This window comes from Pezoporus flaviventris, unplaced genomic scaffold (assembly GCF_033815535.1).
Source record: "Pezoporus flaviventris isolate CSIRO_AGI_PZ_B2104156 unplaced genomic scaffold, CSIRO_AGI_Pfla_v1 ptg000097l, whole genome shotgun sequence".
NCBI lineage: Eukaryota > Metazoa > Chordata > Aves > Psittaciformes > Psittacidae > Pezoporus > Pezoporus flaviventris.
In genome coordinates, this window is record NW_026892645.1 from 8946922 (window position 1) to 8964210 (window position 17289).

Genomic DNA, 17289 nt, shown 5'->3' on the forward strand with positions numbered 1-17289 from the left:
TCCAAATTACCTGTTTGAAGAGAAAATGAATTATTTTTTAGCTAGAAGATAGCAAGGAGCATTTTTATTCTATTTCCCATTGTACATCAACAGCAAATAGAATTTCTTTCATCCTAGTATTATTTGCATGAAGAAATTGGTTAAAGGAGAATTTGTATTGTGCAGGGGGAGAACCTCTTAGGGTTCCTGCTTGTCTTTGCTTGGCAGCTTCTGATGTTAATGAATTTTGATGAATCTGCTTCTGATGAATTGACTCCATTTTGCATTTTCTTCTGCAGCTATGGAAAGCAAAGTGAGAAAGTAGATGAAGATAAGCTTCAGTTGGTAGAAGCCACTCATTTTAATTTTGAATCATAAATTGAAAGCACAAGAATGTGTATGATTTTTATGGCAAGATTTCTTTAAAAACCACTTTTCTCTCTTTTTGTAACAGAGCTTGATGCCCCTAGCCAGATCGAGGCAAAAGATGTCACAGACACCACAGCTCTTATCACATGGTCCAAACCTTTGGCTGAAATTGAAGGCATAGAGCTCACTTATGGCCCCAAAGATATTCCAGGGGACAGGACAACCATTGACCTCTCTGAAGATGAAAACCAATATTCTATTGGAAACCTGAGGCCACACACAGAGTACGAAGTGACGCTCATCTCTCGTCGAGGGGACATGGAAAGCGATCCCGTGAAAGAAGTCTTTGTCACAGGTAAGAGGCTTGGATGCCAATTCCAACCTCTGGGAAGGTAATGCAATCACCATCAATCTTCCTGTGCTGTTTGTGTTGTGTTGCTTGAGTTGATGAGTTACTTCATCAACACAGAATCAGCAGTACTATTATAGAGGTACATGAAAGTAGAGAATGTTTTTCTGTGCCTTATATACCCTACTGGCTCAACGAAATATACTCAAGTATCTAAGTGTATTTTGAAAATGAGAATTATGCTATTAAGTCTCTTAAAAGCTTTTGCTCATCATATGCTGAATCTCCACTTCAGGAAACAAATATCCTCTAGGTTACTTATCTTCTATGGTTTCTATTCCATGTAAGACCTTATTTCTGTTTGTCTAAAGCATAACAGACTAGCGGAAAACTGCTTTGTTTTCATACTGCAGTTCTTCAAATGTTTTCTGTCATGTTTTTTATAAATTTACTTTGCTCTTTAGTGATCCTGAGCATGCTTTATGAAAGTGTGAGTCCTTTAGCATGTCATCAAGGTCTGATGCATTAAGGGAGCTGAGTAAATGGTACATAGGAAATAACTTCCCTTTTCATCCTGAAATGTAATTGTTCATCCAGAGCAGGATTTGAGCCTACTATAGGTGTGAACAGCAAAAGCCCACTGAACTTCTGTATAATATTCACCTTTTCTTTTAAGCCTTAGAGCTCCTTTCAGCTATGAATGCAAGATAATTACTGAACAGAAATCTAGACATGATCAGCAGCCTTGATCCTTTTGAAAGCTGATGTATTTATAGAGGAAGAGTAGTATTTTCATCCAAATGTGTTTTTCCACAAGCCTATTCTGTAAAGAAAATAATTGCTAAAGTTGAAATTGTTATTTTTGTCTTAGGAGATAAAAGTTTAATTTCTTCCACTGATCTTTTCTCCACAGCCAGTGAACTCTCCACTTCGCGGTAAAAGAAATTGCTTGATGTAGTTAAGAACATAGATTTATCATGTGAGAGGGCACTTAACTTCAGCTTGGTGGATCACTCCACCCTCTAAAAAGTACTGTTATAAGAGACTTCTGTCAAAACATTCCTATGTATTTATTTATCGGTTTATTGATTACAGACTTGGATGCTCCAAAAAACCTGAAGAGAGTGTCGCAGACAGACAGTAGCATTACTTTGGAGTGGAAGAACAGCCATGCAAATATTGATAACTACCGCATTAAGTTTGCTCCCATCTCTGGTGGGGACCATGCTGAGATCACAGTGCCAAAGGGCAACCAAGCAACAACCAGAGCTACACTCACAGGTAGGAGAATGGTGAGCTGGTCATCGATGTCATGCCACTGCCATCACCGAGGGCACAGTAATGTAGCGCAAAAGTACCCTTTTGGTCACTATACAGAAGAGGTACAAGCAGAGGTTTTGCATTATGAGTATAGGCAAATATCACATGGATGTCTATGTGCTTTTCTTTGGCAAAAGTACCTGTACTGCAAGCTCTTGAAAATAGAAGCTATGTCTGATTATGCATTTGCACAGTGTCCAAAATGTGATCTCAGTCATCACATTAAATCTTTATATTTAAGCATGTACATGGAAAAAGATTTATTAGCATCAGGTCAGCTGGAGGGTCAACTGGAACCTCAATTCTCTGCATGCACAGGAAAGCATATATCTTAACTTGCATACATTCAGGCTTCTTTGTTTAAACAAATGCCTGTAAGCATATTCTGTGGACAGAAACTCATACTCCTATTTCTCTTCACTTAGGGTTGAGGCCTGGAACTGAATATGGCATTGGTGTGACAGCAGTGAGACAGGACAGGGAAAGCGCTCCTGCTACTATTAATGCTGGCACTGGTGAGTAACTTGATCCCCTTTTGCTCTGGAGGAAGCAGCAAATCAAGTGGATAAGCCTCTGAGCTGTTGCTAGACAGCCAGTATAGATGCTAATCTGTCAACTCTGCTTTTTTAACCTGTAGATCTTGATAACCCCAAGGACTTGGAAGTCAGTGACCCCACTGAAACCACCTTATCCCTTCGCTGGAGAAGACCAGTGGCCAAGTTTGATCACTATCGCCTCATTTCTGTTAACCCCTCTGGAAAGAAGAGTGAAGTGGAGATCCCCGTGGACAGCACCTCTTTTATCCTGCGAGGGTTGGATGCAGGGACAGAATACACCATCAGTCTGGTGGCGGAGAAAGGCAGACACAAAAGCAAACCCACAACTGTCAAGGGTTCTACTGGTGAGTGACAGCTTTTGATGAGTGCCGTGCACCGGGTCATTGGGCAATGACTAGCCCAAGTCTTCACCTCATTTTGTAAGCCATGCCTGGACAACTGCTTAGAAACATCAACTGCCTACAGAGCAGACTTAGCTCTGTCTGACATGATAGGCTTAACTGAGGGATAGCTGTGCATTTCCCTGCCTACCATGTCTAGCTCCATATTCTCAATGATTTCTTGCTTAACCTTTGAGAAGACTTGCAAAGAGCACAGCTCTTTGTCCTGCATGAAATGCAGATCTCATCCTTTGTTTTAAATGAGGCTGTTCTTTGTGTATTATGTCTTGTAACTTGTTTTGTTTTCTACAGCCAAAACCAAAAAGGAAGAGCAACCAGAATGTATTTAACATTACTTGTTTCTGCCTAATGAATTCTCTTCACAGCATGCCTCCACTCATCATGCTTCAGCAGGGTCAACAGGGCTCTGATGCTGCCTTTTTTTTTCAGTTTTGTCATCCAAAAGCTAGAAGGGCCTCCAAATCTGGTCACAGTCACCACTTCCATGGAGACCACGACTGTTACGTTTGTCTACAGAGAAAGGGGGCATTTCTGTCATCTCCATTTGTACAAACCACTCCGAATAACCAATATCGGTGGATTACTTACCAAACAAGGTTTTATTCTTGGTGAGCCGTTTTAACCCAAAGTTTGTTGCACACAGAATTGTATCTTGGTACAGAGCATAAATAAGTCTTGAATTTTTACAGGCATTCAGGCTAAATTCTGTGAGGCAAAGCCTGAAGTGCTGTAAGTGAGCAGAGACAGTGAAATGAGAATCAGCTGACAATTACTGTCCTTTGCACTGATCAAAGTGTTTCTCTTTTTCTCCCCAAAGCCCATCTATGAGGTAAACATGTGACAGAAGTTATGGATTTTACAAATTAATAACAGCTTAACAAATCAAAACTGGTTTCATATTCAGTGGTGGTGTCCATCCAAGCACAACCTCTGAGTGCTTTACAGATTTCACTTATCCAGTACTGCAGAGATGTTTATGCTATGATGCAAACTACAGAAAACCATCAGTACTGAATTACTAGTTTGATGCAAGGCCTGTGTCCAGTGTTGGGAAATAACAGGAAGCCTTGAGGTACACACATACAAAAGGAAGCTGAAGGTTTATGTGGCAAGAGTGAGCTGACTTTGATTCTTCCCAAGTTACCAGATGTTTCCCTATCTGTCTGAAGACTGGTCTCAAAAGGAGTATGTATAGATGCTGAAACGGCAGAAACAACACATTGTGGAATTTCAGTCTGGCCTTTTCAGCACCAGCTTCCCAAGTCTCACAAGGTAGCTTCTTTTTCCTGATTTGGAGCTCTTATAAATCCATTCATCGGGCCAGGGTATCTGTTTTACACCTTTACTCAGAGCAGCCGGTAGAATTATTTGTAGTGGGCTCCTTAGAAGCATCAGCAGTAGTTAACAGAGCCTGTCTCTATGACCTTCCTCCTGTGTAGGAATGGACAAATCCAAACACATGGGCATGGGGAGGCAGAAACGCTCTATAAGCCTGTGGGGTGTAAGAGATGAGGTCTTTCCTTCAGTTTACTTTTTTTATCCACCCTCAATACCATATTCTTAATCTGTGTTCCCAGTACCTGGGAGGTCCTGAAGTCTTCAGGCTAAGCCAAACAAACTTGGTTTGCCCTCTCTTGCAGAGCTATGGGGGCTCTCACGTCCATTGCACTGCTGGGGTAAATACTTGGAGCAACAAGGGAGAGAGAGGAATGATTGAAGTGGAAAATGCCAGTAGCACAGCTAGAACTGGACTAGCTCTTCTCAGAGGGTGGGGGAGACAGTCCTGCTGTTTGGAGGGGCATGTGCCACCCCTGCTGAACAAGGGGGCCAGGGACTGCAGAATGGGTGAGAGCTTTTCTTCTCAAAGTTTCCTTTGCTTCTCCACATTGCCAGTTTTTCATCTTACTTTCTTCCCAACCTCTTGATCAGAGTCAGGCATCCCTGCCAGCTGCTGTTCAGGAGCCTCTCACATGGTATTATTTATTTGTAGAGTGGATTTTCTATTGCTGAGGGTAAAGCTTTTTTCAGCCCCAGGGCTGAAGATCTTCTGTCAGTACCTTCTCTCCCTTCTTGCATTCTTCTTGCTATCTTTTTTTGTATATCAGCTCTCCACACAGAGCTGAAATGTTCAGAGCTCATGACCAAGGAACATGTCCCAAAACCTTCCATAGTATAGGATGACAGCTTTCTGATGTTTCTGTCTCTTCTTATAGATGAAATGCAGCTCAAGTGACAAAGGTTTTTGCAACTGATGTCAACAATTCTGTATTCAAGGGATGATAAGGATTATAAAGTGAACAGTTTGCTAAGGGTCATTTTATTGTACTGAAAAGGGAAGACTGAATATTTCACACTGCCATTTGCTTGTCTGTTTCTTCATGGCTTTATATAGGCAAACCCAAATGCAGTCAATGACTCCTTACCCAGAGGAGCTTCCTGGCTCTGGGAGCTTTCATGCTCCAGAGGCCTCAGGGATGCAAGAGGATGCTCTGAGGGACCTTGTGGTCTCAAGGATGACTGACCACAGCTTTAGTGTCTCCTGGTATGCAAATACAGGAGTCACAGTAGTTCTGTGGTGGAATACAAGGATGTGCCATTGGCAGCTGAGCCCCCTGCAGAAACCTCCCTGCCCAGAGAGTCCCTAAGTGCTGTGATTGATGGCCTCCAAGCTAAAACTTCCTATAAAATCAAGGTGTATGGACTGGTTGGAGAACAGCGCTCTTCTCTGGAAGCTGTGGCTACAACAGATACCTCCTTTCTGTTATTAACAAAGGTGTCACAAACTAGGGTACTACCTGTTTGTTAGAGGTCCCACCCAGCATCGCACTAAGGTTTTGGTTTAGAACTATTTCTGAAATCAAAGAACATGAGCCATTTTACTGGTTGGAGGGACCTTTCTGGCAGCATGTCTTGAGGATGTTTCATCAGATTAATAACTAATTTGTAGGGTGAGCATGTAATCCTGCTCTGAGGAAGCTGAGCAGCCAGAGTCCAGCTTTGTTCTTGCTCTGGTTTGGAACCCTGCCTGCATAGCACAATAGTCCTGGAGGAGGATGGGTGGTAACACATCAGCCATGAGAGGCCTGTGGAAATAAATGAGTGGACATTAGAGAAACCAAGCGCCAACCTCGAATTCCTCTGCTGAAGGACCCAGATTGTGCAGCAACTGCTGATGAATCGTGGTTGTGGTACTGTCTTGCATCTGGAAGTGAGTTGCAATAGGAGCATGGCTCAGAGAAGTATCTTTTCCATTCTGTTGAATGTTTTTAAGATAATTTATGCGTTTACCAAAGACTGTTGTCTGCGCTGTGCTTCAGTTCCCTCTTCCTCTCCTGGCTTCTACTTATCTTATATTGCTCCACGCATTTTTATGCAAACTCAAACATTAGGAAGAATGATTAGGTGAGGCAGTTCAATGGGAAACTGCCGTGCTGGTGACTGGCAAACTAAGTTTGCCAGTAAAGATTGTCCATTTATTCAGCTGATTCCTCTGCTGAAAATACCTGGAACCTGACTTTAGTAGGAGCTGCTGTAGCGTTTCTGGCTTATTACTTACTGCAATGCTTTCTTTATGAAGTTCAGAGGGGCAGAGGCACTCTAAGCCCAGTTTAATCAGCTGCTTGGCAGAGGGGAAAGCTATTTAGCCAGAGAGATCTGAAAAGAACCAAAAAACCTTGATAAACCATCATATCTTACAGTGTGCTTGAGCTTATGAGAGACTCTGCAATGAAACCGGTTCACAGCTCCTCTTGGCAAATAATATAAAATCCAAAGAGCAAGAAATAATACAGAATACTGTATTATGAATACTGAATCCCAAGGAACTGGGGAAATGTCCTGGCAGGACATTAGCATTCTTTTTAGTAAAATTGCCAGTGAAGCATTGCGGTGGAATTCCTCAAAAGGCTATCAACAGCAGTATAGATGTATTTAGGCCATGTTCGGCTTGGAGATTTTACAAAGAGAATTAAACTAAGAAGTATTGCAGTCTGAGAAAGAGCATATGTTTGTTGTCCATTCAGTTTCCCCTCTACATCGCTTTCAGCTCTTTGGCATCAACTTTCATTCATCTTGCCACCACGAATCACTCTATCTGGTTGTCATCCACCCACCTAGGGCTCCTAGAGCTCTCTTTCTCTTCTCTCCATATATTCCCCTGGTTGCCAAGTCAAGTGTTTGAACTTCATTGGTCTTATCCTACAGTTCAATGGTTTTCCAGATTTTCTGTTATCTGTTATAGTATTCCATGTGCTAAACAATGAACACTGATACTGCCTGTGGTATCAGAGAATTTCCTATGTATTCCTGTAATTTTCATTTTCCTATCTGTTGTTTGGACAAAAAGCCACATATTCCTCTATTACACATGAACTTTATGTGGCTTATATGAGTGTTAATACATGCGTGTAGAGGGTAGACCACTCTCATCCACAAATTCATTTGTGGAGTCATTAAACCCAAGGTAATATTCAGAATTAGGTCTGAAAAATAATCAGAGGTAATGTAGTTACATATAATTTGATATGCTCCATGAGACAGGCTGTGCATGGCAACCTGCCATGTAGTTGGCAAAGTTGGCAGAATAAAATTAATCCACTTGTGACAGCGAACTTCAGAATTAAAGTGTCATTTAGGTAGTTGGTACCTCAGTTTTTGTATAATACAGTTGAACAGCTGCTGTATTTTCCATTCACATTAGAGTAACCAAGTTCTTGTGTGGTTATACTGCAAGTGGATCTGGGAGAATGTCAGGAGGATGGTCTAGTAAAATGAGGGAAAATGGGGAGCCAGTTTTGACTCTCATTACACAGAGTTTTCTGATAGATCCTCAGTATATCAGGAGTGTAATGTCAGCCTTTTATTTTTCTTTTCTATTTCTCTTGTGTTCTTTGATGTTTTCCTTTTGTTTCCAAATCAGGGTGCATGCCAGTTTCCTAGTGGGACCATCCAGAGCATGAAGCTGTACCTGTACCAAGTACTGCTGCCCTGGCCTCCCCACTGGTCTGTTCACTCTACCTATGCATGTCTTCTGCAGAAACACTCCACAGTAAAGCCCAGCTACCACTGTGCATGTCAAGTAGACAGCCTCAAGGTTGAACAAGTACCAATTGCTTGATGCTTGATGGTTTTTAGCCTGTTCCCAGAATAGAAAAGAGCTGGTTGACATCTAATTGTGCACAAGCAGCTGAGAGTCCCAGGTGGCTAATGGTTCCTCACTGCATGTCTTCCTACTTCACTACATAAGCACAGTAACCCTGGTGCAGTCAGTTCTGACAGCTGTTTTACTGAGGAAGAAGGAATTATGCTAGTGGTTATATTGCAGGTAAGCTGGGGCGATGGTTTTTCAAGTTACAGCATAGATAGGGCCTGTTTCAGACTATGTGCTGAGGTAATTTAAAGCAGGCCCTCACCTAAGTCAAGAATATCAATGACATATGTAAACATAAATCACTGTTTGCCTCACCTGCTTCTGCTCACCTTCCTGGAGGTGAGCAGAAAACAACGTTTTTACATCTGCATTTGACCTGAGAGTGTGTTTTCAAGGTAACATTTCTGCATTTACATTGACATACATTTTTAATTGATTTTTCTCCTCTGAAAACTTCTTTTTTTTCTGATACATGTGTGAATTTGGAGGCAGATATTGAATCCTGAGTATGTATTTGTGCTGATTTGATTGATGATGGAAGATGACTTGCTCTCTCTTAATTGAATGCAAGTGGAGCAGGTAAGCAAGGAAGTCACTGAGGTGTGAGATGATGTGGTTTGCCACTAATGAGGAGATAATTCCGCATGTCAGAGAAATCACCTGCCTCTTGCCTTGCAGCTGTGATCAGGAGCACATTCTCTGTCACCTCCACACTACTCAGATTCTCAGAATCTGACTGTGCTCCAGGATGCGCTCACAGATCATTCAGTATGTTGAAGGCCAAGTCTTTTTCCCTTCCATTCTTTTTTATCTCCTTAAAGAAAGATTGCTCAAGCTCTTTCTGTCCTAGTTTTTAGGTAAGGATGTGTGTCCCCCTCCGTTTTATGAAAATCCTATATATATCCATATGAATCACTCCTCCAAGCCTGTTTTTGCTTGGGTAGGATAAGATTTAGCATGCTTCTGCTGTGGCCGATTTCTCAGTCTGGGCTTGGATCTGTTTGCAGTATTTGGCATGCATTCCACTTATGTTTTATATCAGAAGTAGTAACTTATGTGCTGTAGTAAAGATAAAAGGCATGTTCAAGAGATTTAGGGTTCAAATCCTCACCAGTGTGAATTAGCAAAGTTCTTTGGAGGTAACCAGAGTGTACTGATTTACATCAAGTGAGGGTGTGCCTGTTTCTCTGCTGGGACCCTTTCAGCTCACTGTTAAATGGTTGTTGCTCTGGATCTCCTAGTTAGTGTTGTCGCATGAGGATCACACTGTGCTTGGTGCTGCTACCTTTCCTTGTGGCTTGGATTCAGTCTCCAAAAAAGACAAACCCATCTGTGTTCTTAGAGCTCTTTAATTCAAAGCACACAAACTGTTTGTAGTGGATATTAGCTGGCTTTTAGTGTATTTGGGAGTTTATTATCAGGAAGTTCTAACTTGTAATTTACCTGTGTTTAGCACTTCTAGTCACAACACCTGGAGGATCAATCAGTGAAGCACCATTTAATCCCACCAGTCCTGCACCTAAAGAGATAAGCTATTTAACAAACCCCAGCACTGATTCTCATGCTCTGCTTCTGGTGCCCACTGACTTTCTCATCTCAGAAGCCGCTGGTGCTCTTCATGACCTTAACATAACACACAAGGCTTTCAGTAGTCTCGCCCTGTCTTGGGCAGCACAGGATGAGGTCTGGATCAGTTCTTTATCACTCTGAAAGACCTGCCCAGTTTAAATAGAACACAGGAAATCTTTTTGCTGAAAAACCATTGTGAAACAGAATTTACCAATCTCAGCACAAGCACACAAAACCAGATTATCCTCCATGGAAGCACTCAGAGTCAGCTCTCTTGGTCCCTGGAAGCCCTAGCTACTACAGGTATTTTCTATGGATTTGTTAGCTATATGTTTCTTTTCTGCTTTGAAATGCAGAACTTCATTTTGTACTGCTGTCCCGCTGCAGAAATGCTGGGCTTTGTGAGTGATGCATCCTTCCTTAGTTGTTCTTTTCTTTCTTCCTTTTGCATGGGATAAATGTCTTATTGCTGTGGAATGAGAACCTTGAGTGGTGCAGCATGGAAAATGCCTTTTATGCTTTTAAGGCAATGTAGCATCAATTCTCTCTTTCAAATTGCATGTAAAGAGATGTTGATGCATCTGCTATTTTCAAGGCATATGAAAATAGCAAGGGGCTGCAGGTTATCTGCATTGTGGTTCAAGCACAAGAAAGATTGCAAGGATGTTGTGGATTGCAGCATTGGCATGGAAGTGGTGATGTCAGAGAAAAAAAAAGACTGTAACACATTGGGAGTATTCCTTTTACGTTTTATCCCTGTTACATAAATCTTGTGAGGAAACAGGCCTATAGCAGCAAGGCTCACTTCGATAATAATCAAAGTGCCAGTGAGTAAGGTCATATTTGGAGAACCTAGCTGGAGCTTAATGACTTTACCTGCCCATCATCAAACCCAAATTCACAGCATGAGATAAAATATGTACATAGAAACGCACAGATTATTTCACACATACTGCAAGGCTAGAGCACCTAATTTCTCAATGGTTGGTTCTCTCTTTTTTTCTTGTTTAAGCAAGAAACATCATCCCTTGATATTATTTACCATGAAACAGTCATTGTTTCATCATCTATATTGGATGCTTTATGTATGAGGCATTTGGAGTTTTCCAACAGTCCAAGTTGGTGCATGATCTTGTATGAGAATCTCTTGTTCCCTAAAAAGCATGATGGGGTTGTGTGCACTTCCATTGCAGACATGCATGAGAAAGGAACGGGACTCTGCATCTTGGAGATGAATGAAGCTGAGCATTCGTCAGAGTAATCTGAATTGCTTTTATGCTGTGATGATTACTGCATTACTTATTATAATCAAGCTTTTACTTTTCATTTGAAGGCAATGTGTTTGCTTGATTTGTTTCTGTTGCCACCAAAAGATCATTATTTCTGACACAATTCTTTTCTGTCCTGCTTTCTCTTTTTCAGCTCAAGGGTGCTATTTCAACAGGATTCATCTTTTACCCCAATGAGTCTAATTTCTGTTCCTGATAAAGCAAACCAGCTCTGAATTCATGCTTTTATTTTTTTGGTAGAATATCACTGTTATTTCATAAAAAAATTATTCTTTCCAACAGGATGGGAAAAGCTCATGAAAACTTTAGTGTTCCTGAGTAGCTATTTACAATAGCAATTTACTATACATTAGCAAAACTCACTGCAGATAACTGATTGTGATCTGTGAGTGCTACACCTCTGAAAATACAACCCCAGCTACATATATAAGGCTACGTAGCAGTCATACAATAAGCACTCTTTTTTTACAGGGGGGTAGTGATGTTGCTGAGTCTAAATTTCACTTATTCCAGGGCCACTTTATCTTCTGCCTTAGAATAGGCATGAAGCTTAACGCTGCAGTTTACAACTGACAAACCAGATCCATTTCCCTTCATGCATCATCTTATAAATTGTTAGGCGTTCAGATTGGGATGATTCAGATGGATTTTGTTCTTGTTATAATGCTGATGTGTCAAAAGTGCAAATAAATAAGTGCTAAAATATCAGTAAAAACAAAGGCCAATGCTAGATCGTATAGGAAGTTTTTTCCATGCTGAAAAATCCAGGTGTTACTCTGTCATTTTCCTGTATGACCACTAATTTGAAGGAATCAGTTGTATTTTCAAACAGAGGACTTTCTATTCTTGCTGAGAAAATGACCTCAACTTTCAGCTTTAACAACATCAGAGTTAGTTCTGATGGTCGCCAGCTTCCTCTGCCACCCTTGTGGTGGCTTATGAGAATGGTCATTTCTATGAATGCAGATTTCAGTTTTAGGTTAATATCAGTAACACTGAAAATCCAAAGCACCCTGCCCCAGGAAGGTTTTGTGGACAGAATACTGTAATAAAAGGAAGACAAATCCATTAAACAAAAGATATGCAGACTTGGAAGAATTTTCCCCTTCTTTATATTTTTGGATTGGAAATAGTTTGGAAGAGTAGATAACGTCCTTCATGCGGACACAACTAAAATCATAAACACCTGAATTCCAACTGCTAAACTCGGTGTCTTCCTACCCTTACAACTGGGTGCAGTATTCACTTCATAATGACAAACACTGTGTTGTTACTAGTGCAGTACAGTAGTTACAGTAATACTTACTGATCTCATCGCGAGTTGTAATTAATGTTGGCAAGCCACTTGCAGCTGTAAGATGGTCTAAAAGCTGCTTTCTGTAAGCAGTCCTTCAGCATTAATGTGGTTATTATTTATTATTACAGTTCTTTTCTTACAGTTCTGTTGTGCCATGCCTCTGAAGAGATTTTACAAGTTATCTGAGGCAGCTGAGAATGTAAATGTGTGTGTGCGGGTGCATCTTTGTGTCACTGATTATAAGTGACATTCTTTAACGTGGAACAGCATTAAATAATGTCATCACCAGCAGTCTGTAATGTGAGTAACTGATTGACTCTCTGTCCTTATTCAGAGGAGGAACCTGAGCTTGGAAAATTGTCAGTATCAGAGACTGGCTGGGATGGTTTCCAGCTCACCTGGACAGCAGATGACGGGGCATATGAGAACTTTATCATTCAGGTGCAGGAGTCTGAGAATCCCGAAGAAACCCAGAATATCACAGTCCCAGGCGGACTGCGCTTTATGAATGTCACGGGCCTCAAGGCTAACACACCTTATAACATCACGCTTCACGGTGTGATTCGAGGCTACAGGACCAAACCCCTTTCTGTTGAAACCATGACAGGTATCTTTTCAAGTCACTCACCCAGCCTGGTGGCTCCCTTTCTTTGCAGACAGGAATGGGAGCCAGAGCTATTGCAACTGCTTGGCAAAGCTTGCTCGCTTTTCATGGGGAGCACTGAACTCATTAAAGCTTGGCTGAACATCTCTGGCATGGAAATGTCTCTTGGTCAGACTTTCCAATAAGAGTCTCAGTGCCCCCATGGAGCCTTTCACTTTTAGGACTGCTTCCCCCCCACACACCTCTGAATGCCTTGTTTTGTTCCCCTTACTTGCTTTTTGCTGGTTGACACTAACAGCAAACCCCAACTCACTGTTGTACATGCTTGCAAAAGCCCAGGTTGCCTTTTTAAAATCACAAAAATCCATTCATTATAGCCTAGAGAATTAAAACTGAAGATCAGGTCTAGTTTTTACCCTTTGGAAGCTACCTGTGAAATGATGCACTAGTTTCCATGTAAAGACAAACTTTGGTGCATAGTTTGTGCATCTAACTCAATGCAAGGCCAGACACCTTCTGTATGTTCTTATATAGAAAAGAACACAAATTAAGTCCTACTGAGAGTAGCGGCACATAATAAGCTGTATAAGGTTGTTAAACAACCTGGTTGGTCTGAAAAAGATACCATGCAAGAAGACCAACTTCAGCAGAAGTGCCTTGGCATAAAACTGACCTGAAGGAAGGAAGGTAAGCCCCACGTTATGGTTGCCCCACCTAAGGTTGCATGGAACTAATCGTAAGCCACAAAAATCGTTTTCTGGCTGATACTGTGAAAGATGTCAGTTTGAAATGAGAGCTTATCTTGAGCTTTGTGAGGGGTAAATACGTACCTCTGTCTATCCTGTATGGCTCAGTGGCTCTTCCTTCAAATAATTTTTGTTGGACAATATCTGATGCCTTTGGGCTTCCTTAGAGACCTGTGCAGCCTCCTGTGATTCTGAGATAGCCTGAGCTGGCTCATATTTGATTTCCCCCAGCACAGAAGGGGATAAAAGTACACAATAAGAACTAAACAGAGTTAAAACAGTAGAGCTTGCTTGTTTCAATAATGCTTTAAGCAGCCTGGCTTAGGTAGAAACATGTCTGGCACAAGGCACTTCCCCTGGGCTGTGTCCTGCTGCAGAAGTCCTGTGCTTCGAGAGTCCTGAGTGTGAGCTGGTAGCAGACTGCCCATTGAAAACTGACAAATGTGGCTAGACAAAGGAGGCTGTACAGGGACAAACAAGAAAACAGACATCATGGGTGTCCTGCCTAGCTATGCAATGTGCTCTGCTCTTATTAACTTCATAAAAGCAGCAGAAGATGCCCTGCTGATGTTTTCCCTTCCCTTTCTGGGTCATGCTCAGCACCCGGCTTTTCAAAACTGTCCCTTCTGGGGACTTCTAATTGTCAGAAATTTTGGAGTCTTCCTGTAACATCCGAGGGATGTCTGCAGAAAGGAAGGAACCCCAAGGCAGCAATCACTGTTCTGCATTTTGGCCCCAGCTCCAAAACTTCATGCCAGCTTTCATAGGCTTAAGCTAAGAGGGAAAATAAGAAAGCAAACAAAACACAACCTTTCCCTTTGGATAAAGAAAGAGCTCTAGGTTTAGCTTCTAAAACTGGAAGCTGACTTTTCCAAATGCCCTGGGGGCATTCACAAAAGTTCTGCATCTGCTTTCATGCTCAGACCTCGAAGACACATGACTGCTCCTGGAGGAAAAGGGAAATAGCCATAGCTATTTCCTTATTTAACATGTTGAGATGCTTTTTGATTTCTTTCCCTTAGTAACTGTCTGCTTGTAGCAAGCTTTTACCCAAACCCTATTCTCCAGCAGCAGCTGGGAGTGCTGCCAGCATGAGCAGAGAGTACAGTGTTTCTGAGCAGGAGGAGGTCCAGGGCTGTTCCTTTCTGACCTGTGTTGTTTCCCTTCTCAGGAGCGCACCCAGAAGTTGGTGAGCTAACAGTTTCCGACATTACTCCTGAAAGCTTCAACCTTTCCTGGACAACCGCCCATGGGGACTTCGACGTCTTTACTATTGAAATTATTGATTCTAACAGGTTGCTGGAGCCCATGGAGCTCAACATCTCAGGCAACTCAAGGACTGCTCATATCTCAGGGCTTTCCCCCAGCACTGATTTTATTGTCTACCTCTATGGGATCTCTCATGATTTCCGCACACAGGCAATAAGTGCTGCAGCTACAACAGGTATACAAAACTACCTCAATGCTAACTCTCCTTTCTTCTAACTCTTCCTTACAGGTTGTGCCCCTTTCCCTGCCCTCAGCTACCCCATCAGTCTACCCATTATCAAATCCTCTACCTCACTGTTTGAAACCTTCTAAGGAAGACCTGCCGGAGACATTTTGAACTGTGAATGTTAATCCACTACCCCATCCAGCGAAGTCAGTCTATCACATTATGATGCAATTTCATCAACACAATAGGTTTGCTCTTGTTCAAACGTTCAGGTTAGGGCAACCTCTGCCACAGCAAAATACATTTCCCAAGAGTCAAGTGGGAGATGATGCATTGTGTTAGCCTTGTATCATGTGTTTGTGTCTGTCACCCGCATACAGGAGACACTGTTCCTCTCAGATAAGCTGATTTCTAGATACAGCTTTTATCCTGATTCTTTAAATAGACTTCAGGCACATTTCAGTCTGTGGCGGCAGAATCCTATAAGGTAGATGCATTGTCTGAATTCAGCCTCAGAATTCAGGTTGCATTGGGTGAGAGATTGAAAGAGCTCATTTGTCTTGACGTTGGTGAAAGAAACAGGAAGGCATTTAGCTCTTGGCACATTGCACATCTTCAGGTTTTACAGTTGACAGTTTTTATAGAAAAGACGGGGAAGTCAAATGTTCAATGTGCTCTAGGTAGTAAGAGTATGAAAGTGGAAGGAGAGGAGTAGACTACAGAAACAGAAGGTGCATTCTCATAGTAGGCAGATGATAGTTCATGTTGTGATCATTTAAGTTTTGCCTGCTCCTATGACAGTTTTTCCTAAGATCATGTCAACTTATCATAACAATGGATGAATGTGGCCCGTGACATTTAGCAGAATAGCAAATTTCAGTGATCAGATAATACAGAGTTCCAGTTTCCAGCATCAGCGATGGGTTTACATGGGCAGGGCTGCCGGGGTAATGGTATGAGCAACGTTGAGAAACACAAAGCTAGATGATCTTTGTGACCCATGGCTCATGTGTATTCAGACTTCTATATTACTTTATTTTGTTGCTTTGGGTTTTAATGATTGCAATACATTTCCATTTGTTTTTCTTTCCATAGTAGAGGAACTTCTCCTTAGCAAACTCAGTGTATCAAATGCTACCTCAGACAGCATGTCACTGACGTGGGAAGCGCAGGACAATGCCTTTGACCATTTTATTCTAGAAGTCAGAAACTCTGACTTCCCTTTGGACTCCCTGGTGCACACAGTGCCAGGGGCCTCCCGGCGCTATGTAGTCACCAACCTCAAAGCTGCCACTAATTACACTGTCCAACTCCATGGTGTAATTGATGGGCAAGGTGGTCAGACCTTGACAGCACTGGCAACCACAGGTATTTCACCTTCCAGGTTTGCTTTTTGCTCTTCTTTCTTTTGCTGTCCACCGAACTGCTCGAAAACATGGCTCCAACTCATCATCCTGCCTTTGGTAAATTATAGGGAGATCACTATGAGGGGAAGCTGAAAATGCTGGGCTTGAGGGTGCTTGGAAAAAGATCTGAGACAATGGAAAAGGCTGAAGAAGTGCCCCCAGCATTAAGGGAGCCAGTAGTAAACCATGATTGGTTTCTTTATATATACACTTACCTGCAAGTTTTGTGTATATATAATTGACTTGCTCCAGAAAGTCAATGTTTTTCACAGGGTATCTTTGCACTTGATCTGAAAAAAGTTCTTGCTCATCCCATCCTCACATTCTTTGTTGTGGATGGGAAGCCTTCGTGTCTTTATCGGCCTGGAGAGGCACCTGCATGCCATTTTTGTTCTTCATTCTTAAACCCAAATGTCTTCCATGACATTTGCGTCTCTTGTTGGAGTTTCATGCAGCATGCTAAATGACCAACCAGAACTGCATGGAGTGGTCTGATGTTCTGATGTTCCTCTCTGCCTGGTATTTTCATGTGTTCCCAGCAGAGAGCAGGGCTCAAGAAGCAGCTTCACCCTTTTGATGGTCAGTCCACCACTGTCACTTGCATTGCTGCCTTTGAGTCTCTATGACCTGTTTCGCTGGATGTCAGAGCTTTTCCTGTGGTGGCGGTGATTCCAGGATGGCAGGAGATCACTAGGACTTGCCTTTTGCATGTAGTGTTCTCTGGAGTCTGGGTGTCTTGATGTGAACGTGCCTGACGGGATGTAAGCAGCATGTGAAGGAATGTGGCCATTTCAAGATGAGATTGGAAAGGACTGGTTT

General features: G+C 42.1%; 1 protein-coding gene and 1 long non-coding RNA gene across 7 annotated transcripts in view; one reads left to right on the top strand and one right to left on the bottom strand.

Annotated features, from left to right (window-relative positions):
* TNC (tenascin C) overlaps positions 1 to 17289 on the top strand; it is an 87444-nt gene that overhangs the window by 46049 nt on the left and 24106 nt on the right. For 2 of the 6 annotated variants that reach the window (XM_061476958.1, XM_061476957.1), the window contains exons 7-12: positions 434 to 703; positions 1793 to 1978; positions 2443 to 2532; positions 2655 to 2918; positions 12614 to 12886; positions 14801 to 15073. In XM_061476958.1, the coding sequence (XP_061332942.1) occupies positions 434 to 703; positions 1793 to 1978; positions 2443 to 2532; positions 2655 to 2918; positions 12614 to 12886; positions 14801 to 15073 (1356 nt within the window). Of the gene's footprint in view, positions 1 to 433; positions 704 to 1792; positions 1979 to 2442; positions 2533 to 2654; positions 2919 to 12613; positions 12887 to 14800; positions 15074 to 16162; positions 16433 to 17289 lie in introns of all 6 variants that reach the window. The other 4 variants (XM_061476960.1, XM_061476961.1, XM_061476962.1 and 1 more) reach the window with 3 other exon arrangements.
* LOC133281418 (uncharacterized) lies at positions 107 to 3461 on the bottom strand. Its single transcript, XR_009747500.1, has 3 exons — positions 3311 to 3461; positions 1361 to 1515; positions 107 to 278 (listed from the first exon to the last, which is right to left on the bottom strand). It is a non-coding gene; the product is annotated as an uncharacterized LOC133281418 (long non-coding RNA).